The sequence below is a fragment of the Bos indicus x Bos taurus genome, chromosome 2, assembly GCF_003369695.1.
Source record: "Bos indicus x Bos taurus breed Angus x Brahman F1 hybrid chromosome 2, Bos_hybrid_MaternalHap_v2.0, whole genome shotgun sequence".
Taxonomy (NCBI): domain Eukaryota; kingdom Metazoa; phylum Chordata; class Mammalia; order Artiodactyla; family Bovidae; genus Bos; species Bos indicus x Bos taurus.
This window is the reverse complement of record NC_040077.1, coordinates 104557280-104582129: the sequence shown is the minus strand read 5'-3', so window position 1 is coordinate 104582129 and position 24850 is coordinate 104557280. Positions and strand designations below refer to the sequence as shown.

At 51.8% G+C, this 24850-nt stretch overlaps 1 protein-coding gene across 2 annotated transcripts; it reads left to right on the top strand.

Moving 5' to 3' along the window:
• Positions 1 to 436: 436 nt before the first annotated feature.
• Positions 437 to 24137, top strand: IGFBP5 (insulin like growth factor binding protein 5). Of its 2 annotated transcripts, none has more exons than XM_027567139.1 (4): positions 437 to 1589; positions 16437 to 16666; positions 16913 to 17083; positions 19504 to 24137. In XM_027567139.1, exons 1-4 carry the CDS (start codon positions 1256 to 1258, stop codon positions 19633 to 19635), a joined length of 867 nt encoding a protein of 288 aa, XP_027422940.1. In that variant the 5' UTR covers positions 437 to 1255; the 3' UTR covers positions 19636 to 24137. The 2 variants fall into 2 exon arrangements, with proteins under 2 accessions (XP_027422940.1, XP_027422949.1); XM_027567148.1 differs by having other exon boundaries at positions 445 to 1589; positions 16964 to 17083.
• The last annotated feature ends 713 nt before the right edge of the window (positions 24138 to 24850 follow it).

Below are 24850 nucleotides of genomic sequence, written 5' to 3'. Positions count from 1 at the left end.
GCCATTTCCCAAAGCTAAGGTAGCATTTCTTGGGCACTCTATATATCCAGTTGGCTAATAAGAAAATTCTCCCTCCAGCCTGAGCCTTGGCTAGCTAAGGGGTGGGAGGGACGGGAGACGACTTGCTCCTTATTGTATCCACCGTGCTGCAAGAACTCTTCTCCCCCTCGACCCCCACCTCCTCTCTGGGCAGCTCCAGCCCTGTTCCCCGCCCCCGCCCCCCCCCCATCCCCTCACCACTTTCTTCCATTCTAGGGAGAGGAGGGAGCTGTTCAGGCAGCGAAGGGGAGCCCCCGTGTGTCTAGAAGGCCTCTCCCCACCCCCACCCCGTGTGAGCTTGTACTCCTTGGCATACTTGCCTGGGTTGGGTGTTGGGGAGCTCAAATTGCAGCTACAAACTGGCTGCCAGCCAGGGGCCGTCTATTTAAAAGCGCCGGCTCAACCCGAGCCCGTAGTCTCTTTGGAAACTTCTGCCGGGGGGAAAAGAGCTAGGAAAGAGCTGCAAAGCGGTGTGGGTTTTTTCCTTTTTTTTTTTTCCCCCTCCTCTTTACTACCCTCTCCTCCGTTTGCACCTTTCTTCGGGCTTCACGCAGAACCTGCGAATTTCGAAAAGGTGCTAGCAGAGTGGGAGAAAAGAGGTGTTAGGGGGTTTGGTGTGTTTTTTCTTTTTTTTTTTTTAATTTCTTGATTTCCACATTTTTCCCCCGCCTTCGCGGCTGCAGCCGCCGCCTCTTACCTGTTCCGCAGCAGCCGCGCGCCGCTGGCAGCTGAGGGTTAGAAAGGAGCAGGGTGTACTTTGAGATCTTAAAAATTCTGAAGAAGAAATCTATTTTTCTCCCGCAACCACCCCCCCCCCCCACCTGCCTCTCCTCCACAGCCTCCGAGCTCTTTTTTCCGGTGGTTGTTTGGGGGTGAACCATTTTTGGCTCCCCCGCCGCAATTCTGACCAGGTCAGACTCGTGCGGAGAGGGATTTGTTTCTCCAGCCTCCGATTCCTCTGCGTGCACCTGGCGCTGCTCCCTTTCCCCCTACCTGTTGCAAGTCTGTAATCTTTGCAATTCAGACTTGCTTGCAGGCATTCCAGCCCTCCATCGCTCCCTACATTTTGCAATTGTCCGGGGGAGGGCACCTGCTCTACCTGCCAGAAATTTTTTTCAAAAAAGAACAACATTGCTCCGCGTGCCCTCCTGGCCCCTTTCTCCCTGCACTCTCGCGCTCCTGCCCCGCCCCAGGTAAAGGGGGAGACTCGGAGAAGATGGTGCTCACCGCGGTCCTCCTTCTTCTGGCCGCCTGTGCGGGATCGGCCCAGGGTCTGGGCTCCTTCGTGCACTGCGAGCCCTGCGACGAGAAAGCCCTCTCCATGTGCCCCCCCAGCCCCCTGGGCTGCGAGCTGGTCAAGGAGCCGGGCTGCGGCTGCTGCATGACCTGCGCCCTGGCCGAGGGGCAGTCGTGCGGCGTCTACACTGAGCGCTGCGCCCAGGGGCTGCGTTGCCTCCCCCGGCAGGACGAGGAGAAGCCGCTGCACGCCCTGCTGCACGGCCGCGGGGTTTGCCTGAACGAAAAGAGCTACCGCGAGCAAGCCAAGATCGGTGAGCGCGCTCCGTGTGCCAGGCAGCTACACGGCGCACGGGCGGGGTGGTGGGGGGTGGGGGGGGCACGGGACAGGCTGGCCCCGCGCGCTCTGCCCAGCAAGTGGCTTAGAGCCGGGGTGCTGGCCGGGAGGAGGGCGGGGAGGGTCCCTGCACTTCGGAATCGGAGCCCCAGCCGATCCTGCTACCCCGGGGGTCGATCTAGCCGAGCCTCTCCGGCTTTTCGCTCCTTCTCCTCGTCCCTACCCCCACCTTCTTCACCTCACCCCTCCCCCCTCGACTAAACGGTGACTCTGAGCTCCTATTTCTTCTCTAGATGCAAATCCTCAGGTACTCAATCTCCAGTCCGAAAGTGTGCATCTTACGTGAACAATTCCCTCTCCACCACCCCCAATATGTTGTAGGTTTTGTTTGTTTTTTTCTGAACTTGAAAAAAAATGCCTTTTGTTAAAATATTGCTTCAACTGGGACCTGGAGAGAGAGGCGTTACCGGTTTTCGGTGCTAATTCTACCTTTGTCCCTCCCAGCCCCCTACCCCGCTACCAGTCCCTCCTTGACGTTTCTATTCTCCTACCCCGCCCCCCCACACACTCGGGCGCACACGCACACTCACGTGCACACATAACACACGCACGCACGCACCCTTGGTAGCTCTTGCCTTTGGGGCGGGGGCTTTGATGCCCCTCCCACGTGCACACTCATTGCTCTTGACTTGATATGATTGACTGGTCGTCTGTAAAACATACTGAAATGCAAAATATCTCTTTTTCCTCCCAGGAAAGGAGAGGTGACTTTGGGCAAGCTCAGAGGCGGCGGGGAGGTGGAGTAAGTCGGGGGTGGGGAGAGTGAAGGAAAGGAATAGGAAAGGTGGGCTTGATGTTCCAGGGCTGGGTGTTCCTGAATCGAACTCCTTTCCCCTGCTCCTATTCAGATTTTACCTAGGAAGAAAGGTAGATAAAGGGCTGGGAAACAAGAAGAGATGTGAAATTCAGACACTGCAGCTTCCCCTCCAGTGCTAATCCCCCACCCTGTCACGTCGCCCCTCGAGCTTTCAAACCAGATCACAAGTGGGTGTGGTGTAAATGGAAGAGGGGCCCTGGAAACGCAGAATGCAAAATCAAGGGGGCGGAGACGGAAAAGCCACACACCAGGCGCCTCCCCTCCACCTCCACGTAGCCCCGCCCCCGGGTTGCCCCACCCCCAAATTCTCAGTGCTGGGGTTTAAAAGGTTGACAGAGCTGCTTGTTCAATTGAAACAGTTCGGCTTCCTCTTGGAAAGTTACTTGATTTTAATTTTTTTTTTAAGTTTAATGAACTGTACACAAAAGTCTGGGTTCTGAGCATTGGTCCTCCCCCAAAGGAGTTAAGACTTGGCTAAATTGTGTTTATTCTGTACGGTATTTTCTTACTGGAACAATGCCCTTCCCTCCTACCTCCGTCCATTACGAGCACCCCAACATGAGTTGTCTTAACTGCAAACTACAGACACTCTCATGTAGGAAAGGAGTGCGTCTGCGGTTGAGAAGAGAGGTACGAGAGCTTTCCTGGGCTCGACGTGGATTCCCGCAAATCCTGCAGGTTTTGTCTGTACAGCTTTGCAAGAGGTAGCGTTTCTCCAGTTTACGGCCAGCAAAAAAGGGAGAGAGGGCAATGTGCAGGCCCCGGAGGCCCCCGAGGACGGTTGGTGAAGTTATTTTTATTAAGAGCCAATTTTCAAAGGCGGCCCCGCCCCCCCCCACCCCCCTACCCCCACTCCCACCCCCCCGCCTTCATCTTGTGAGATGTGGTGTGGAAAAGCTTAGCACGGGCACCGAGGGGGGAAAAGGCATGAATCGATTTCCTGGCTTGGGAGAGAGAGCTCTGGGTAACAATCCGGTCACAGCGAAAGTATGCAAGGTATCGCTTGGCCGCATTCTGGCCCCACTTTTATTTGCCCAGCCGTGTGGTTGGTGTGATGTGGTTGGTGTGGAGGGTGAGCGCGCGCAATTGCTGGGAGAGCAAACTGGCGCATCCAACTTTCCAATTCAATCCCAAACCCTCCCCCCCCCCCCCCAACACACACACAAGGGCTATTGTCCCAAGCAAGATGAGATGCCCTTTAGACTTCTCTGCAGCCCCTTCCTCAGCCCCCACCTTCAAAGTGCCTTGAAGCACGGAGGGGCCTCCCTCCTCCCCCCACCCCATCCCAACCCCTCTGAAAGACTCCACCTCGCCTAAAGCAGGTGCCTGATCCTCTCTGATGGCTGGATGGCTGCCCTTGACCGGTAGCTGGAACTGATGCCTTCCTCCCGGACAGATGAGATGGGAGTGGGCCCTCCTGGCTGGAGTTTTTCAGTTTGGGTGGGTCTCCCAAAAGTTGGAGATGGTGCAGCGACAGTACTTAAAGAGAGGAAAACGAACAGAGAAGAGGGAGGAGAGTGTCCGCTCCTTTGGCCAAAATTGCTGCCCCGCCCCCCCCCCCCCCCCCCACCGACTTCCCACCGCCACGCCTCTCTACCAATAACGAGCAGTGTGAGCTGGAATTTGCCCCTTCCGATGTAGATTTAGAGACAGACATAGATGATATATGTATATATACACATATAACCAAAAATATGTGTATAGAGAGATAGATGTAGGGTTTTTCAACAACAACAAAGCCCATTTCTAGAATCAGAAATGGGGAGCAAAGGAGAGAGAGATGGCTAGCCGCCAAAGCTTGTGGGAGGAAGAGCGCAGGGCCGGCGGGGACTGGTGTTTTGCTAGGCGCGTTGCTGGGCAACGGGAGAGGGAGTCCGCCTGCGAGCCGGGTCCTGGGAGCGCTCTGGGCCCTGCATTTTATTTTGGCCAGTTCAGGGGCAGAGATAGATATAGAAACAGAGGGCGGTGTGTATGAGGGCTGGAGCTATTTATTGGACCAAGCTCAATAAATATGGGTGAGCTGGGTCGAGTCCGGGGAAGGACCGAGCTTTGCTCTGGCATTCTTTGGAGAAGGAGCCTTGTGGCTTTACTGGCCCGCATACTTTACCCGGGTCTGGAAGATCTCTCTTGTGCTTGTGAGACATTAAGTTTGGGATACAGGGAGAAGTGGGTGCTGGGTTTCAGTTCTGTCATTGAGAAATAAGAGAGAGGGGAAGAGCAGAAAATATGCTTCTCGGAAAGAAAGAAAAATTACCTAAATAAAATTGCATTCAGCCTTTGCTTCTTTGAGGGGTTTGGCCCTCCATCACCCTGGCTTCCATTCCCAGCCTAGTCCAAATGCCCTGTTGAAATCAAGTTCCAGGGTTAGGTTTATTGGCCAAATTTGTGTCTGGATTGAACAAGATCATGGAAAACTGAAGGAGCCAGATTCCTTTCCCACCCCTATCCCCTCCCTTTGAAACAAGTCTTTGAGAGGCTGGCTGTGCCCTGAGCCAACCAAAATGGGAACTGGGAAGACAAGAAGAGGGCTCTTTTAACTTGACTTTTCTTTCCTCCCCCCTCCTCTCCCTTCCTCCTCTTTCTGCTGTGTCAGCTCAGACTGGAAGAGCAAACACAGTTGGCCACAGTGAGAGTTCATTTTTTTTCCATTTCTCTTTTTCTCCCCCCTACTTTCTTATCCCTCCCTCCCATCCCACCCCCTTCTCTATCCCACCCCTTTCTCTATCCCACCCCCTTCTCCATCCCCCAACCCCAAGACACCCCCAGGGGGCTTGGCTTTTCAATCAGAGCAGCTGTGCTGGTCCTGGGGCTCAGGGTTGGATTTGAGCAGGCAGGTGGGCTTGCAGCTGCAGAGGGAGGACCGGGCTGACCTAGGAGCCAGGGGTCACTAGAAGGTTACAACAAAGAGCATGGGAGCAGGAATCCCCACAAAAACCTCGGTCCCATTAAGGCGGGGAAGGCGGGAGGAGCTAGCAGGACAGGAAGATGATTTTTGTCTAAAGCTTTTACTTTGTACTTGAGCGATGTATTTAAAACTCTGGGTTATTTAATGTATGGAAAACAAAATTTTGGAGAAGGGACCACCACACTCCAGGCCCACTGCCTGCAGAAACTGGAAGAACATTGTAAACAGATCAGGTACCTATGAGGTCCCACGGGAAGCGGAAGTGAAAAGCAGAGAATGGCTGCCATGACATGGATGCTATCTGGTGGGGTTTTGTTTGCACGTCTGTTTTGCATTTTTACTATGGTAGGTCCAGAAGTTACCATCCCCAGAGACCGTCCTTCAATTGTAACCTGGAAATATGTTTTCCAAAACAGTAAGATTTATTACATATCTGCAAAAATAAATAAGCAAATAAAAAAAACAAAAACAGTTCTAAGCTTTCACTCCCCTCTCCCTCTATCCACAGAATTCTCCATTCTTGTTTCCAGCTCCAATTCTTTCCATGGTTTCTGTTATGATGTCTTTTTCTTCTTCTTCAATATAAATCCAAAGAAGTGACTGGGAATCTTTATCAGAGGTGAAGTAGCCCTTCCTGCCTGGCCACTCAGCTTAGCTAGGTTTGAGTGTCTCTCCAGGAATTGTCTGGGTATTGGCCAAAGAATGCTACAGCTGGAAGGGACCTGCCATGATCGCAGCATCTTGGCAGTCAGGCCCTCATTTTACAGATAAGGACGCTGAAGCCCAAAGTACAAGTCACGAGCCTAGAATTAGGTGCAGGGTTAGAGGCAGAGCCAGGGCTAGAACTCAGTCTTAGAATCTTGTTGAGCCTAGCCCTCCTAGTCCTAGTTCTGCTCTCCCTGGCTTTCTACCATAAGTCCCTGGGGCTCTGGCCTGGGCCTGGTCTAACCTGCAATGAGGCCTTTGGCAAATATTACCCAATGCTGTCATCTCATAGCAGGAGGGGCAGAGGGGGCATGATATGAAGATGAAATAAGAGCTCAGAACTGGAAGTGCTCCGTTTGAGGAGAAGCAAAGTGGCCCCAAGGTGGAGAAAGCAGTACCCCTTTATTTTCAGCCTTGTTCTGTTCCATCCCTTTTTCTGCATGGTCTTACAGGCAAGGCTGGCTTAGGCGAGTGATTTGGTGGGGGGGGGGGGGGGGGGGGGCGGGGCAAGGAGGGTGGAAAGGGGTTTGTTCAGCCCAGACTTCAAGCTCCATGTGCCAAACCTCATTTTCTGAATGATAGGAAGCTATCCTGATGTGGGCAGGCAGGCAGGCCCTCACTGCCCCTTGGCTGAGCAGCAATCCACAGTCTCTAAGGAGCCCTCGGCATAGAAGTGGCCGGCTTCCCGTGATAACCAGCCTCCTCCAGCACGAGCTTCCACAGAGCGGAGCAGCAAGGTGTTGAGATCCGAGCTGGGGTGGGGTTAGGTGGGATGAGGGAGTGATTGGGGGATTTTCACATCGTAAACAAAGAGAGAAAACCACATGCCACAAAAGTTGATAAGAAAGACAGAGAGAGAGGATCGCCAGGGTTTTTAACACAGTCAAAGCCTTTTTCGAAGGAGAGGAGAGGTCCAGATTATAGCTGGAAGCCTCCAGTTGACCTGAGGAGTTGTTGAGCGCCATCCTCACACACCTTGGAGGCTGTGGCAGCTGCTCCCTTGGGGGATTCCCAAGAAGGAGGCAGATAAGATAAAACCCTCTTCCCAATGGGTTAGACCACCAAGGAAGTCCTGGAAGGGGTTCTAAAATAAATGTGCATGCTCAGTCGTGTTGGACTCTGTGACCCCATGGACAGAGTAGCCTGGCGGGCTACAGTCCATAGGATTTCCCAGGCAAGAATACTGGAGTGGTTTCACATTTCCTTCTCCAGGGGATCTTCCCGACCCAGGGATTGAACCCAAATCTCCTGCATCAGCAGGCAGATTTTTTTACCACTGACCCACCTGAAGCCCCTTAAAATAAATAGGTAATCTCATTTTTTTTTCCTTCTTGGTGGGATCTTCCAGGACCAGGGACCGAACTTGTGTCTCCTGCATTGGCAGGCAGACTCTTTACCACTGAGGCACCAGAGAAGCCCCAGGTTATCTCATTTTTGATCCCCATCCTAAACCATCAGAGACCAGCCCTTCTCTTGCCAAATCCTGAAGCAAGATCCAAATTGAATTTGCTCTCAGAATCCAGCCCCATGTGACCTATTCTGACTTGCAGTGATGTTCTGTGTGGGTCCTCGTCATCCTGAACTGTGTAGATTGTACCAGTAAAGCTGTACTGAGCATGCTCCCCAGTCTCCCTGTCCCTCAGGAAAGATGCCTCTCATTCCAGACCCTTCAGAGCAGCACTGTCCAACTGAAGTACAATATAAGCCACATACAAATGTCATTTCAAGCTTTCTAACAGCCACATTTTAAAAACAGGTAAAAAGAAATAGGTGAAATTTAATTGTATATCTTTTCAATATATCCGCAATAATATTCATATAGATTCAAAATAAGCCATTCTAATAAGCTATTTTAATAAGCCATTTAATAAGCCATTCTAATGAACCACCTGACGCGAAGAACTGACTCATTTGAAAAAACCCTGATGCTGGGAAGGATTGAAGGCAGGAGGAGGAGGGGACGACAGAGGATGAGATGGTTGGGACTCAACAGACATGAGTTTGAGTAAACTCTGGGAGTTGGTGATGGACAGGGAGGCCTGGCACGCTGCAGTCCATGGGGTCACAAAGAGTCAGACACAACTGAGCAACTAAACTGAACCGAAATGAATGAGCTATTTTACATTGTCTTTCATATTGTCTTTGAAATCTGAGGTGTATTTTACATTTAGAGCACATCACACTTCAAACACTGAATTTTCATTGGGAAGAGTTGATCTGTATTTTTAGGTTTCATAAGATTTATAGTTGAAAAAGTAGATTCATATATCTGAGTTGTCCCAAACATATTCACAACTTTTCCAATAACCAAAGGTATTGGTTGTCTAATTTAAATTAATTTAAATAAAATAAATCTTAAAATTCAGTCCCACTGGCCACATAAGTGAAGTGAAGTGAAGTGTTAGTCATTCAGTCGTGTCTCGCTCTTTTTGAGCCCATGGACTGGAGCCTGCCAGGCTTCTCTGCCCATGGAATTCTCCAGGCAAGCATGCTGGAGTGGGTAGCCATTCCCTTCTCCAGGGGATCTCCCCAACCCAAGGGTCAAACATGGGTCTCCCACATTGCAGGCAGATTCTTTACTGTCTGAGCTACCAGGGAAGCCCTAGTGTCAAAAATCACATTGGCTAGTGGGTACCTAACCAGACAGGGCAAAGGCCACCAGCAAGCCCCTCCCACAGCTGTGAAGGGAACCTGTCTCCACTCTCTGCTCCTGCTCCAAAAGAGTCAAAAAGGAAAAGAGTCTGAGCTTCAATTGCCAAAAAGAACATTGTTTGACTCCTAGCAAGTCTCTCTTAGGAGGACCTGGCCTGGGGTCGGGGCGGGGCGGTGGGATCCTCGACAAGAGTCCAAACAATCTGCTCCCTGCCGCCCCCTTCTGGTCATGCAGGGCTTTCCAGGGAATTTGGCTAAATTGTGCTGTTCTGAATGGGCCGTGATGAGTCACCAGTGGGAGTGTGGCCAGATCGGAGAAATGGCCCCTCACTTCCTCCCTCTCATTATCTCCCCTTACCCCATTGAAAGGCTGCTCCCCACCTCACTCCTCCATTACCTTCTGGTGTGCATTGTTGTTGTTCAGTCACTAAGTCTTCTCTGACTCTTTGTGACCCCAGGGACTGCAGCATGCCAGGCTTCCCGGGGGGTGTGTATAGGGAACAGATACATTTTTACTGAGCATGCTCCACCTTCCCCAAGTCTAGAGACCTGGTTAGAGATACTCACGCTGAGTGTTGTGCATAAGTATATATTTCTCATGTGTAAATTTATCACCAGCTGTTGCCCAGGGATCAAGAAATGTATACCAGAGTCACGGCCCTGCATCCTAGTTCGTCCTCAGGGAGAAAAAGTGAGGAGGATCCTTTCTTTTACCTAGAGGATGTGTGAGTGGGACCCCATTCTCTCATTCTAGGGAAGGGTCACCAACCTGACACTTGCCACATCTGCACTGTGAAAGGCGGTAGGTCAGCTTTTCTCTCTCCATCTTTAGGGAAGGAGACCTGGTGCCTTAATGCAGCATGAAGGAATGAGGTTACACAAGGGACGAACTTCCAGGCAGTGTTCTCTAAGTGGAAACTGCTTCTCAGAAGCACTTGGGTAAAGTTCCTCTCACTTGGGGCTGGCAACCTAGACTCCCCGGGGAGAGGGTAGAGCCATTGCTTCCCAGCAGACCTTTCTGCAGTCCAAGGCGCCTGAGACCTTGTGATCCACAAGCAGACACCTGTCAGCCAGTATCACAGCAACCAGATTTTTAGTTGATGATGGAAACAGGGGAGGTGGGAGGCAACAGAGTCCTTACAACGGCAGAGACCTGTACTGAGAGCTCACTAGCATGTAACAACTCATGGAATCCTCATAACCCTATGAAGAGGGGGCTGTTGTCATCCTCCCCATAAGTCAAATGAGAAGACTAAGGCAAGGAGAGGGGAGGAAGCAACTAAGAGAGGGCAAAATACACCTGCACCAGGATTTAGTGAAGCACTGTTAGCAGCCCCATCTTCCACTCAAGAAGGGAGACTGACAGTCAAGGGCTGGTGGTCCAACTCCTGATTCTGTTTATCTGCTTTGCTGTAGGTGTCTTTATTTCTCTGCTCAGGATAGAGATGTTGGTTTTCCTGGCCTGAAATGGAGAGGGGGATGTAAAGAAGCTAAGAGGGATAAGCCTGTTGCTCTCAAGGTCCAGTCACTGACTCTCTGAATCTGCTCCCCACCTTGGCCATGTACCCCAAGTCAGCAAGACTCCCTCTGCAGGTCTATTTGCAGCTCCTCCCTAGGTGCAACTGGTTCCTTTGGATGACAGTTGTATGGATTTCTTTTCCTCTTGCAAAGTCCATGCTCCTTCCCTTTTTAGCCCATAATTCAGGTGAAGAAAGAGCCCAGAATATGCATGTCTGTTACTGACCACAAAGGAAAACAATTTTCCAGGAAAGACTGGGGCAAAGTGGGCCCTGGTCAGGGATGTCATGGGCAGGGCTGGGCATGGTGCAGCTCCCCTAGGAGGCTTCACGGCCCTCCCTACGGTCCCTGTCCCTTTTTCTTATGCAGAGACACACAATGTAACTCAGTGTCTTGGCATCTGCAGCTGGGAAACGGTCAGACTTCAGGAGGCTGAGACATGTCTCACATTTTTTTCAACAGTGAACAGTTGATCCCTCATTTTCCCAGAAGCCTCATGTTGTAGCAAAGAGCAGGAGGCTGCAGGTTGGCTAGGAAACAGGGCAAAGTGGGGAGGAAGTACGGAGCACCCAGCCATTCCCAGGCACGGATCAGGGCCCTCCGACGAGCTGTCTGGTGGAATTTTCTGCAGTGAAGGAAGTGTTCTCAGTTATCGATGTCCAACACGGAAGCCACCAGCCACGTGTGGCTATCGAGCACTTGAAATGTGCCTCAAGCAACTGAGAAGCTGAATTTGTAATCTGACTTAATATTTATTCTTTTCAATAGACGCATGTGGCTGCTGGTTATCATATTCAACAGCACAGTCTTAGACCAAAGAAGCCCAGTAAATGTAGGGGACCCTACTTCTTCCTGCTCTTAAGGCCCACATCTCTGCCCCTTGTTCCCTCTGTAGTAAATTCCTGTGTTTAAAGGCAGGTCTGTGGGTGACATGACCCCCCAGGGCATCCACTTAGCTCCAACATATCGCAGCTTGCAGAACGGCCGCTAGACCTGCACTTTGTCCCATGAGCCAATTCACGCATCTCTCCATAAAGATGGAGTACTTTACTGAAGTATCAGATTCTTTACTGAAGACTATGTGCTGGAGAGGCTAAGATGAATGACAAAGTTCTGCCCTTAAGACATTGACTGTCTGAATTCCACAGAGGGAGCTAGAAATGAGAGCTGGTGGAAACCCAGCTCCCCTTTTCATTCCTGGCAGAGAAATTCTGGGCGAATCCCTCTTGCCTTCTGGCAAGAAAAAGAGACTCTTCCTCTCCCGGGTCCAGGTGGCCTGGCAAAGCCCTACATCCTTCCTGCACTGCGAGTTCCAAGTACGCCACAGCTTCTTCAATTTCTGTAAGCAAAGTCACAATATCTGATCCATCCGTTTTTCTCTAGTTTTGACTATTAAGTCAAGATAGCGTGGGAAACAACCACCAGGCTGGGCTGTTAATGGTGCCAGGGTAGAACTAAGAGCCCCAGGGTAGAAAGTTCGATTGTAGTTTCAGTTACAGCAGCAGGTCTCCATGGTGGGCTTGTAGAGGGAAGATGCATCGGCACTTGTGCTGTGAGGAGTAGTGCTCTCCCCCAACTGGGGATGCGTCTGAGTCCGCAGCAGCTGGGCCTGCACCCAGACACCCTCAACATTCACTGGGGAAATTCTCTGGTGGTCCAGTGGTTAGGACTCAGCATTTTTACTGCCAGGGCCTGGGTTCAGTCCCTGGTTGGGGAACCAAGATTCCACAAGCTGCACAGCAAAAAAAAAAAGAAGGTTCACTGGGACACGAGGATGACACAGTCCTCAAGCAGCTTCTCGCGTTGCCAAGGCTGGTGCCTCAGTGCATGTTGTTGTATCAGTATGAATGGGCAGCATCTTAGGATGAAGCAGAAACTGAGTTGGCTGCCCTAACACGGCAGGGCTGGGACCATCAGAGAGCCAGCTGGCAAGACTAGGGGCAGAACAGAGCAGAGAATCAGAACTCAGCCTAAAGATAACTATCAGGATGCTGTGAGAGCCCTTGCTTTCTTAAGACACTGAATTAAAGGGTCCTGTCTCCACAGCTTCCCAGAGAAGGGGACAACAGTGAACGCTCGCTGCAGAATCCTTTCAAAAGGACATAGGAAGGGAAGTCCTAGATCTGCTTCCCTTCTTTACCTCATCATTATGCTTGCATTGTTGACTAAGGAAACAGCCGGGGTTTACACACTGATGGCCTTGTCCCCTCCCCGCCATCCCTGGCCTCACGTAGGTCCTTCCCAGTCTATGCACGTCCATCTTCCTGACTCTAAATGCATGCTGAGAGGGGAAGGCTGGGGTGGTGGTCAGAGAAGTAAGAGAAGGAGACCACAAAAAGTTCCAGATTTTAAAACCGCTTACGGTTCCTACAAGGAAGCCTGTTCTGCAGCCATCAGTCTCCTCCGCCACCTACTGGCCATATGCAGGTACTGACCTGCCAGTCGACTGAGTTCCAGAACCTACGGCATTGTTAAGTACCTGAGAGACTGCTATTCACGTGCAGTGCAACTTCACCAGGAAGTCCTAAATCCTTTTGCAACCCTGACTCATTTTCTTTTGATGAAACAGCTCAGGAGCTGCCAGTCTACTTGTGCCTTCTTGAGTTATCTAAAATTTAAACCCTTCCAAAATTGCAAGCCTGTTTATGACTCGGCCACACAGCAGCTGAGTAGGACTAGCTGGCTCTGGCATCCCAGCTCCAGTCTTACTTTCCAGCCCTTTAATATTCCAGGCTCCTGCCCTGGCTCCAATCCAACTTTCCGCTGTCTCTCTGGAACCTACAGGTGACCACAAGACCCTGATTAGTATCTGATACTTGACTCTCCCGCTGCCTAAGTAATAGGTCCCATGGGGTTAAGTGGCACCAAAACCTGGGAGGCACATCAAAACTTTAAGCCTGCCCTTCAGAAGCAGCCAAAGAGACTGCAAACTGGGGAGGGAACCCTACCTTGGTGAAGCCAGGGGGAGGACAGAGGTTTGCAAACATATCTGGAGTTCCTTGGAGAATGGCAACCCATTCCAGTATTCTTGCCTGGAGAATCCCCACGGACAGAAGAGCCTGGTGAGCCACAGTCCATGGGATCAAAAAGAGTCAGACATGACTGAGCGACTAACACAGAGAAGGTACAAGAATCTACGTTTTGTTCCCCGGTATTGTCCTTGCTTAGTCTCAAGGCTAACACCTTCACAGGAAAGACGAGAGAGGCCTCAGTAAACTGCCCTAAAGTTTCCTGAACTGTTGTGAACAGCCCATCCTCCTCCCAGGAAAGGTGACTCCAGGTTCAGGGCAGCCCACAGCACTTCTTGAAGATCCTAAAATATGAAGAGTCTTCAGAAGAGCTGCCGATGGTGGGGTGGGGGGTGGGGGGCATTAGCCAATGTACTTGCACGACCACCAAAGCCAGAGCCAGAAGCTCCATAAGGGAAGGTGCAACGGCATCTGGAGGATGACACCCTCTGACCAAAGGGAGACAACAGGTGGCCAGAGGGCCGTGAGTGGCACCCTCCCCCCAGATGTCTTTAAGAACTAGAAAGAGCACCACTGGGGTGGAAGCATGCACTTGTGGCCCCAGGGGAAAGCTCACCCTTCTTCCACGCACTGGTCAGCACCCGGCTGTCTGGCCCTACTTCCCCTCCCTTCATCTGGTTACAATCTTGACTGGGGAAGGGGTGGCCGTGCACCCCCACAATGCTCCCAACCTTTCAATGGCAACCACCTCTTGCCGTCTCCCCTACCGCACCACTCAGGTGACAGTCAGGATGCTTGGTGATGTCCAGGGAGACTGAGTGACGTGTCAGCTCACTCAGTAAGATGGGACCAGGCCATGGTCAGCTTTTCCTCTCCTCACCTACTTCTTCCAGATCGGAGCCTCAGGTTTGGGCCTGAGTTACTAGATAACAGAGCCCTAATCTTTCACTTTGTACGGAGTCCCCCAAATCAGCTTGTTGCACCCTGCCTCCTACCCCCATCGCAGCTCATCCCACTACCAAGAAAAGCTGGTTTATGCCACAACCTCACTCTGTCAGCTAATCCCCAGAGGGCTCCATTCTACAGACCTAGTGCATCACCGTGTTAGTTCATCATCCCAGCGGGTTTTGATAAAGTAGAGGCAGAGCCCAGGGCAGGACATGGTGGGAAGAGGGAGTGAAAGGCCAGAAGGGGACAGAGATCCTGGTGCTGGGCTCTCTTCGGGGAGAGCCTGCCCACTCTTTTGCCATGTGTCTCCTCCCACCTTCTTCTCCAGAAACTACTTCTCTTCTTCTCCTGTGGATAAATACCCAGATCAGCCAACCACCCAGAACACTGCACACCTCTGGAGGCTTCTTTAGGGTGGGGAGCTTCCCTCAAGGGGCATAAATGCTGGACATCCATTCGATTAAATCTGACAAACCCTGAGCCCAGGGACAAACGGGTGCTCGGGTGCTTTCTGCCACCTGCCATCCTGACCAGGTGAGGCCAGGTCTCCAAATGCCTCCCTCAACACACACCTGGAACTTCCCCTGGGCTGAGAACTCCTGCCCTGGGGATATGCAACTGTCTTCTCACCAGACTGCTCCCTCTCCACACCTCTTCTCGCCTCCTGGGGAGCCCAGTAAGAGGAGGATTTCCCTTCATCCCTGGTGGTTCAAATGGTAAAGAGCCTGCCTACAATGCAGGAGACTGGGGTTCGATCCCTCGGTCAGGAAGATCCCCTGGAGAAGGGAATGGCTGCCCACTCCAGTATCCTTGCCTGGAGAATCCCATGGACAGAGGCGCCTGGCGGGCTACAGTCCATGGGGTCACAAAGAGTAACTAACACTTTCACTTTCCAGGGCCACCCCAAAGCCCAATTTTCTTTTTCCAGAATTGAGAAAGAAAAGAAAGCAGGGAAGACAGGGCTCCCTGCCCCCGCCCATCCTGCCCTGCACCTGCTCTGGCCCTGGGCATCCTGGCCATGCCCTGCCCACCTGGGAAGAGCAATCCAGGTCTGGTCGGGGTCAGGGAGCTGAGAGGAGGGACCCAGGGGAGGGTGCCTGTGAGAGGAGAATTTCTTGGAAATCTGTGGACCAAGAAAAAGCCAAAGGCTGGGGGGGTGAGGGGTGGAATTAAAAGATCGACAAATAAATGAACAAAGTCCTAGTTCTTTAAAGGTCATAAGTCAGCTAAGTATAGACTGTCACCAAGTCACTGCTATATATAACCACTCCAGCCCCAGCCAGCTGTCTGCCTCTCTTGGCCGGGAGCTGTTATGTCCCAGGTCACAGAGCTCAGCGCCAGCTCTGAGCAGGGAGCAAGGCCTCAGGCTTCCATGCCCCTACCCCCACCCGCCTGCACTGATCCCCCCCGGATCCCACATTTCTGGCTCTCCGGGGTCCCTTCCTCCTGTTTCTCCTATGATTTCCTCCCCACACCCTGCAAGTCCAGACACCCCAGGGCCCTCCTGCCCTCGGTTCCCCAAATGCAGATGTATCTCAACTCCAGCAGTTCCAAAAGCAGGCAGATCTCACTAGACGATGGACTTGGCCTCTTGTCCACGCCCTGGCAACTCCTCTTCCTCTGACAGCCTCGACCTCCAGATGGTGTTCTTACACCTCAGCCCCACCTCCAGCCACTTCCCCCATCTATTTAGCCAGCTCCCCACCCACCACCACCAGACAGGGCCTTCCCTGGTGGCTCAGGTGGTAAACAATCTGCCCATAATGCAAGACACTTGGGTTCAATCCCTAGGTTGGAAAGATCCCCTGGAGAAGGGAATGGCTAACACACTCCAGTATTCTTGTCTGGAGAATTCCACGAACAGAAAAACCTGGCAGGTTACAATCCCTGGGGTCACAAAGAGTCGGAAGGACTGAGCGACTAACTTCCATTTCTACTTCCCAGCAAACAAGTCCCTTCCCTGCCCCCAGACTTCCCTCTTCCTCCTGCGTCACTTCCCTCCTTGTATCAGCTTGACTTTCCCAGCACTCTCCTACTCCACGAAGTCACCCTTACCTTGCTCTACTGGACTTCCCACCACTCACAGGCGTGTTGGCTCGTATCCTGATTCTCATTCCCCTTTCCCCAGTTTGGGCAGCCCCGTCGGGGTGCAGAGAGCCTGTCTCCTTGCTCCAAAGGTTGGAGTTCTGGGATCCACACGGTTGGCTCTCAGCTGGCAGACGCTAATCCTCCATCCGCTTCTCCCCACAGAAAGAGACTCCCGTGAGCACGAGGAGCCCACCACCTCCGAGATGGCAGAGGAGACCTACTCGCCCAAGATCTTCCGGCCCAAGCACACCCGCATCTCCGAGCTGAAGGCTGAGGCTGTGAAGAAGGACCGCAGAAAGAAGCTGACCCAGTCCAAGTTCGTGGGAGGAGCTGAGAACACTGCCCATCCCCGGGTCATCTCCGCGCCTGAGATGAGACAGGAATCTGAGCAGGTGAGGCTCAAGGACCCTCTCTCCATCTCCCTCTGTATCCGCACCCTCAGTCTCTGCCACCTGCAGCTTTTAACCTGGCCCCCAGCTATCTAAATGAGCATGTGTGGTAGCACTTTATACGCCCAGGGGTAATGGCAGGGGAGGCAGAGGAAGACCTTGGGTAGCACCTAATCTCGACAAAAGGTGGTGACTTTCCGTGCAGACCCTTGACCCACACACCTCGGCCACTGCATTCTGCACGTCTAGGTGACTCCCTGGGGTCTGGCCACGCCTCTCACGCCTCCGATCCGCACACAGGGGCCCTGCCGCAGGCACATGGAGGCGTCCCTGCAGGAGCTCAAAGCCAGCCCGCGCATGGTGCCCCGCGCCGTGTACCTGCCCAACTGTGACCGCAAAGGGTTCTACAAGAGAAAGCAGGTACGTGAAGCTCCTTCTCTATAAGAGAAAGCAGGTCCATCCAGTGCCCCCAGCTCCACTTACTGAAGAGACTGTACACCTGTACAGCACTGTAGATCAACTCGACTCCAGTAAAACTTGGGGAAAAAAAAAAGAAAGAAAGCCGGCATGCCCCATCCCATATCCCATGTTCAGGGCATGCACGCTAAGTCGCTTCGGTCGTGTCCCACTCTGTGCAACCCTGTGGACCCCATGCCCGCCAGGGCCCTCAGTCCATGGGATTCTCCAGGCAAGAATACTGGAGTGGGTTGCCACGCCCTCCTCCACTATGGAACCTGAGTCTCTTATGTCTCCTGCACTGCAGGTGTGTTCTTTACCACTGACGCCACCAAATCTCCACCTCTAAATGCCTGGATTTCTGTACTGTCCCAAAACACTAGTACCCTTTCTTCCCACAATCATGACTGACCCCATTCCCGCTTACCCTGTAATCTACTCATGTTTTAATGAGTCACCATAGGTACATGAGTCCATCTAAAAGGAAACTTTCTATCACTGTCTCACAGCCTGTGCTGTGTATGTTATTTTCTGATACACTTCCATAAATATATGGGGCTTCCCAGGTCGTGCTAGTGGCAAAGAACCCACCTGCCAATACAGGAGACGCAAGAGACATGGGTTGGATCCCCGGGTCAGGAAGATCCCCTGGAGGAGAGTATGGCAACCCACTACAGTATTCTTGCCTGGAGAATCCCATGGACAGAGAAGCCTGACGGGCTACAGTCCATGGGGTCGCAAAGAGTCAGATATGACTGAAGTGACCTAGCATGCACACACGCATGACTAAAATATGTTTTTACCATGTACCTCGTGAAATAATTTTGTGACCCATTCACAGCCAGGCTACCCTTTGTTAACCAGTCATCTAAGCTTGTTAAGGAGTACACAGTAGGGCATCAGCAGCACACGGATTGCTGGGTCCCACCCCAGAGTTTCTGATCGGTAGGTCTGGGGTGGACTCTGAGAACTTGGGTTTTCAACAAGTTCCCCCCTGGGTGACTCAGATGCTCCATAAAGTCACCCAGCATCTAAGTTCCCTTAGATGGTGGTGTAGGGATAAGGAATCCACCTGCCACTGAAGGAGACACAGGTTCAATCCCTGGGTCAGAAAGATCCCCTAAAGAAAGCAATGGCATCCCACTCCAGTATTCTTGCCTGGGAAATCCCATGGACAGTGCAGCTTTATGGGCTACAGTCCATGGGGTCACAAAGAGTCAGACACGACCTAGTGACTAAACAACGACAACATCTAAGTTAGGAATCAAGAGCCAGGCAACTTTGGGTGAGTCCTTGGGTATCCTGCTTACTAGCTGTGTCCTCTTACCCCAGTCAGTTAATGTCTCTGGCTCCAGTTCCTCGTGTAAAATGGAGAATAATTGTATCTGTTGTTCTCACATGATTATGAGGAATAATGAACTCATCTTTGCAAAGCACTTAGAACAGTATCTACAGTATAGTTAAGTGTTAAGTGGTGTCTTGTATATGGTACAGCTACACAAGTGATACCTTTTATTACTATTACTATTATTTAATGGGCTTCCCTCATAACTCAGTCAGTAAAGAAAGTGAAAGTGAAAATCACTCAGTCGTGTCTGACTCTTTGCAACCCCAGGGACTATACAGTCCATGGAATTCTCCAGGCCAGAATACTGGAGTGGGTAGCCTTTTCCTTCTCCAGGGGATCTTCCCAACCCAGGGATTAAACCCAGGTCTCCCACATTGCAGGTGGATTCTTTACCAGCTGAGCTCCAAGGGAAACCAGATATGTCGGTAAAGAATCTGCCTGCATTGCAGGAGACCTGGGTTTGATTTCTAGGTCGGGAAGATCCCCTGGAGAAGAAAATGGCAACCCACTCTAATATTCTTGCCTGGAGAATCCCATGGACAGAGGAACAAGAGTCAGACACAACTTGGTGACTCAACCACCACCACGTTATTTAAGAATTTAATTTATTATCACTATCATCGTCATGATCATGATCAGGTTATGTCGCTCTCTGGAGAATACCAAGTTGGAGAAATAAACCAACTTGTTTTGGGTGACACAAGACAAAGTTGCAAGAGCTAGCCAAGAACAGACTGCCTAAATGACACCTTTCCCCGGGTTGTCCCATGCAGTGCAGACACCAGAACCCCAAGGGGTGGGTGTTGATGTTGTTCAGTCGCTAAGTCATCACGCCACGGACTGCAGCACGCTAGGCTCCCTGTCCTTAACCATCTCCCAGAGTCTGCTCAAGTTCATGTCCATTGAGTCAGTGATACAGTGCCCTCAACTCTTTGGGGATTAGAGTCTATCTTGGGGCAGGGAAGGCAAAGGGTCAGGGAGGAGCAGAGCCTCAGGGTACAGCCACGCTCACGGCCTGTCCCTCTCCCCACCCCAGTGCAAACCTTCCCGTGGCCGCAAGCGTGGCATCTGCTGGTGCGTGGACAAGTACGGGATGAAGCTGCCGGGCATGGAGTACGTGGACGGGGACTTTCAGTGCCACACCTTCGACAGCAGCAACGTTGAGTGACGCGTCCCCTCCCCGTCTTTCCCTCACCCCATCCCACCCCCAGCCCCGACTCCAGCCAGCGCCTCCCTCCACCCCAGGACGCCACTCATTTCATCTCATGTAAGGGAAAAAAAAAATACATATATCTATCTATTTGAGGAAACTGAGGACCTCGGAATCTCTGGCAAGGTCGCAACTTTGAAAACGGCAACAACAGAGATGTGAAAAGCTAAGGAGACCCCCCCTTTTAAAAAAAAGGTTTTCTTTTTGAGGCAAGTTGAATGAACACAGGGAGCAAGAGAGGAAGAACAAGAGAAAGAGAAGGGAGGAAAGCAGAAGTGTGTAAGAGAGGGGAGGATGAGTAGTCACGAGGAGGAGAAACAGAGCTTGGGCCAGAAGCATCCATCTTTACATCCAGCCCTGGCCCGAGTGGGGAAGCCGTCTGGGCAGGAGCAGGTGCGGCCCTGGGTGTGGCCTTTGATGCCACACTTGGAATTTGCCCAGCTCGGATGGGTCACAGGGGGAGAGAGAAACAGACAGCAGGCGTCAGTGCCTCTCCTGGATCAATCTCCTCCTGCAGCCAGCAGCTCACACGGCTCAAACCCTGTCCTTGCTCTCTTCCCACCTCGGCGCTGTGTTCTCTCTCCCTCCAATTTACAAAGACAAAGATGCATTCCATCCTTCTCAACACAAGGCAGATTCATAACTGAGTGATACTAGATGGTAGGTGTTCCTAAAGCAGATCCATGAATATGAAGTATGTGTGCATATTTCACTCCCCATGCAGCCTCTGAGAAATCAATCCACACTCTGATAGTGGGAAGACATGTGCTTCCAGGGTAGCTAAAACTCAGCGCCGAATGAAGTCTGTGGTTTCAGCCCTTCATTGCATCCAATTCACAGCTAGCGCAGCCTTTGTGGGGGAGGATAGGCTGAAAAAAAAGTGGGCTTGTATTTATCTACAAGGCTCCATATAGTCATATATAGGCATATAAGTCTATTTTCTTTCTTTTTTTTTTTTTTTTTACCCCTTTCTTCCTTCCTTTCTGTCAAAGGTTTGCATTAACTTTTCCAAGTAGTTCCTCTGGGGGCATTGAAGAGCGTCCTTATTCTGGGGAAACCAAGAAAACCCATGTTCTTCTAACACAACCCATAAAACCAGTTTTGCCTGCATCCCATGAGCAGCAGCAAACTCAGCCCTCTGTGGGACACTGTGTTGGATTTTTTTTTCATGATTTCCCATGTGCACGTGTGTTCATGTACCACCAAGCCAGGTCGGTGACCACACCCAACAGTGCACCTACCAAGCTCCCAGGACGTCACATTCACCTTTAGACCCTTGGGAAGTTACTGTCTCTGGACCCTACACCCAGAGAACCCAGTCGGTCCAATCTCAACCCCCTGGTCCTGCCCAGCTTTTTTATTTCATCTGGACAGACCCTGCATTTGGAAAGCCTCCCTCAGCCTTCATGCTGGCAGAGCAGGAGAGAGACTGAAATGAGAGATGGCAAAGAGGGAGATGGAGGTGAAAAGTGTAAATACGGGGAAACAATAAAAGTGATTGTTCAGGCCAGAGTAGATGGAGAGAAGGGCAGACAGCTGGAGAGACAGAGGGCTGACTGCCCCATCCTAGCTTTGGAGCAAAGCAAAAAGAAGAGGGGACAAAGCCAAGAGACACTTCCCACAGTCCCCACCTGATAAGCCCTCTGGGATTTAAGAAGGAGAGAGGTTTAAGAAGAAGAAAAGGAAACAGGTTGTAAGAGAGAAGTGAGTTTAACCTAGCCCTGTGAGCCAGAGAAGGTGAGGAACTTTCCAGAGAAGGACAGGAACAAGGATAAGCAGAGGCCGTGGTTTGCAAGGGACAAGTCTACGAGCTCACCTGCCCACCTTCACCCTGCAGTAGGGGACGGAGGCTGGAGAGGCTTTCAAGCTCTTGGTCTTACCCTGGCCTGTTGCAGCTTCCTTCCTGGGGTGGGAAATGGCAGAAAGGCGCAGGACAAGCAGTGAATGGATGCTTTGGGGCAGCCAAGATTCTGAACCAAGAAAACTCCCATTGTCCACTGATTCCCCCCACCCCTGCAACAAATGGGCAGCCCTGATGGAGAACTCTGGCCAGGAGACGGGGCTTGGACACAGCAAAGGACACCCTCTCTCGCTGTGAACGCAGCTCACTCCACTCTTCCCCAACGACATGACACCGTGGAGACTACTCCAGCATCGAACTTGGGGACAGTGAAGAGGGGCAGCTAAGGAGCAGAAACGTTTTAGCTGGTGGCAAGCCTGCAGCCCTGGGATTCGGTAGGGGAGTGTCCCCTGCTCCCCCAGAGTGGACAGTCGGCTGGAATGGGAGAGGCATCGATCTCCACTGGACAGGGGCCTGATGGGGATGGCAGTGAGGACTTCCTTGACGTGCTGTGTGTCCACGTGGCCCCTCCCTGTGCCACTGTCCCCAAACCCGCGACCCACACTTCAACGTCTTAGGCCAGTATCGTCAGCCTTTCCCACTTCACTCTTCTCTCCGCCCATCCTTTCTCTGGATCTTCAGCAGTCGCCTAAACTGGGATTGCCATGTGGATACTGGGGTGCCATTCCCCCTAAGAAAAGACTGAGCCAGGAATTTGCAGACCCCACCCCACCACCTCCCCCCAAGGCCTGGACCCAGTTCCTGGTTCCTGAGAGGGGGCTGTCTTTTCCTCCCGCTGTTTACTGGACTTTGAAGGGGCCTCAGCTCCTTCCATGGGCTCTTTGCAGTCAGCCACAAGGTGGGGGGTTAGGGCCTGCTTTAACGCAACCCCTGTCTTCAGATCTCCAGAGCTCACACTGACAACCCCAAATCTGTGAGTCTCTCTCTACTGCTTGCAGAGGGGGCGGGGAGACTCTGATCCTCTGGCCACTCCGTACAGGATGCTGGACCTTCAGGCAGAGCCCAGGGTGGGAGTCCAGGGGGAGGGAATCATGGAGGAAAGTGAGGCCTCTCTGGGCAAGATGGTGAGCAGGCAGGTGTGGCAAGCTGCCAGCTGTGAAGTTCCAAGCAGGGACCTTCTTGACCCCCGGCTCCCTGTTGGCCACTGTCTGCTCACCCAGAGGCCTCAGGCTCCAGGTTTTCTGTGGCCTCAAATCTAAACATTGGCCTACAGTGCCAACAGGAGGTCTCTTCCCATCTCCTTTTGACTCAGGCCTCACTCTAGCAGAGGAGACCGTCTCCACCACTGCGGCCAGGTGACTGAGGGGGTCCCAGCCAGGACTGAGCCCCTGCCCCACCTCAACCCGGGGAAAGCAGGCGGTCTGGGACAGAAGAGACTTGGAAGTTTCTCAGACAGCCAGGCCTGGAGAGACAGGCCTGGAGACATTCAGCCCCAACTCGGAGAATGACGGGAGGCCCTGCGTGGTCCCACCTCCTGTCTCCTCACCATTTTCCCATCACCACCTCTGTGGTCTCCATGGTAACCCAGTGGGGCCAACCTCCCCTGGGGAAGCGGGCCTGGACCACCACTCTCCCACTGCCCAGTTCGTCAGCAGCCACAGGGCTACCATGCGGCCACCAAGCCCCCCCTCCATGTGGGGCAGTGCCCCACCTCCATCCACTCAGCCCCTACAAGGGCTCCAGCTCAGATGGGAATTGCAGAGAGGAGTGGGCCAAGGAGAAGCAACGCCCAGTCTTGGAGAAGACACAGTTGGCTTCCTAGATTGAGGAGGCTGTATTTTGAGAGGTGGTTGTATGGGCGTTGTACTGTCTTTGTTTTTAAAACCACTAAAGTGCAAGACTTATTTTGCACTTTTCTCTACTTTTTTTTTCTTGTAGGTTTTTGGTGTCTTTTTTTAAGCATCCTTTCTTGGTTCCCTAATGGAGTATATAGTTTAGCCATTTCCACAGACTCTGGCCTCCTCTCTAACTTTTTTGGATGGAGGAAAGGGGAGGTGGGGGGCAGCCGCTGTGCACCCATTCACCCCACCTCTCTGGTCCCCGGCCACCAGCCCTAGTCCCGGACCGTCCACAACCACCACCAATCACACAGTAGCCCACACGGATAGACAGTTGTCAGACAAGATTCCTTCAGATTCCGAGTTGCCTACCGGTTTGTTTGTTTGTTTTTAGACAGCAATAATCACAGCACATATTACTGTAGTTCTTTATAGTTTGACATACATACATACCATAGTGCTATTCTCTCCTCTTTTTTTGTTTTTGACTTTCCTGTTTTTAAATAAATGCTCATAATCTTTACTGGTGAAAAGGATGAAAAAAAAATTAACCAGCAAACGAAACTTGTTTGTGGAAAGAAAAAAAAAAACGAAAAAGCGGGGGGAAAACAATCGCTGAATGTGGACGAGCTCACCTCCTGTTTAGTGTTTTGTACCTAAGGAAATAAAACAAAACGAAAAACCCCTGAGGATCTCACGTTTTATTAAAAGAAGTGAAGATTGCTGTATACTATTTATTCAACTTATAATTTATGTTACTCCTCGATCTTTGTCTTTTATCGTGACAAAGCATTTATTTAATAAAGTTATGCATTCAGTTAGCCTGCCTCAGCTTCCTCCTCGGGCCCAGGGAAGGTAGGCGAAGGGAGAGAGGACAAGGAGAAAAAGAAGGGACCAGTGGAGGCAGGATGCAGGCCTGCACCCTCCAGAGGCGCCCCCGGCCCTCCCTCCCACCTGGCACTCCGGTGCCCCCTTCTCTAGCTCTTCAAAACCTTTGCAGTGAGTACACACGGCATTAAGAGGGCCAGTGGTCCTGCGGGGTCAGCTGCTGGTACCACTCGGGCTATTACCATTATTACCACTTAAGCTTAGCTCCTGCTGCTAAAGAAAGTCATCTTATTATTTATTTATTGGCTTCGCTGGGTGTTTGCTACATCGCAAAGGCTTTCTCAAGGTTTCTTTAGTGGCGGCACACAGGTTTAGTTGCCTCTGGCATATGGGATCTTAGTTTCCGGACCAGGGATCAAACCCCAGACCCCTGCATCGAAAGACAGATTTTTAACCACTGGACCGCCAGGGAAGTCCCTAAAGAAAAGTGATCTTAATTGACTCTTAAGCAAGGGATGGGTCTCTTCTCCTCAGGTAGGACTTTAAGGAAGGCATTGCTAGAATGGTCCTCGCAAGATCTTAACTCCTGGGAACCTCTGGTCGAGGTGAATCCTACCTCCTGCTTCTGCCCAGCTCCCAGCCGCCATTTCCACCCAGTGAAGAGGAATGTTATGAAATGGCTAACCCTCCATCGACACAGAGTGCA

What these genes read in the sequence shown, in the direction of transcription:
- IGFBP5 (XM_027567139.1), top strand. Translation starts at nt 1,256, where the DNA reads ATGGTGCTCACCGCGGTCCTCCTTCTTCTGGCCGCCTGTGCGGGATCG. An exon ending in CCGCGAGCAAGCCAAGATCG is followed by an intron (nt 1,590 to 16,436) that starts GTGAGCGCGCTC and finishes TTCTCCCCACAG; the next exon opens with AAAGAGACTCCCGTGAGCAC. An exon ending in GGTTCTACAAGAGAAAGCAG is followed by an intron (nt 17,084 to 19,503) that starts GTACGTGAAGCT and finishes TCCCCACCCCAG; the next exon opens with TGCAAACCTTCCCGTGGCCG.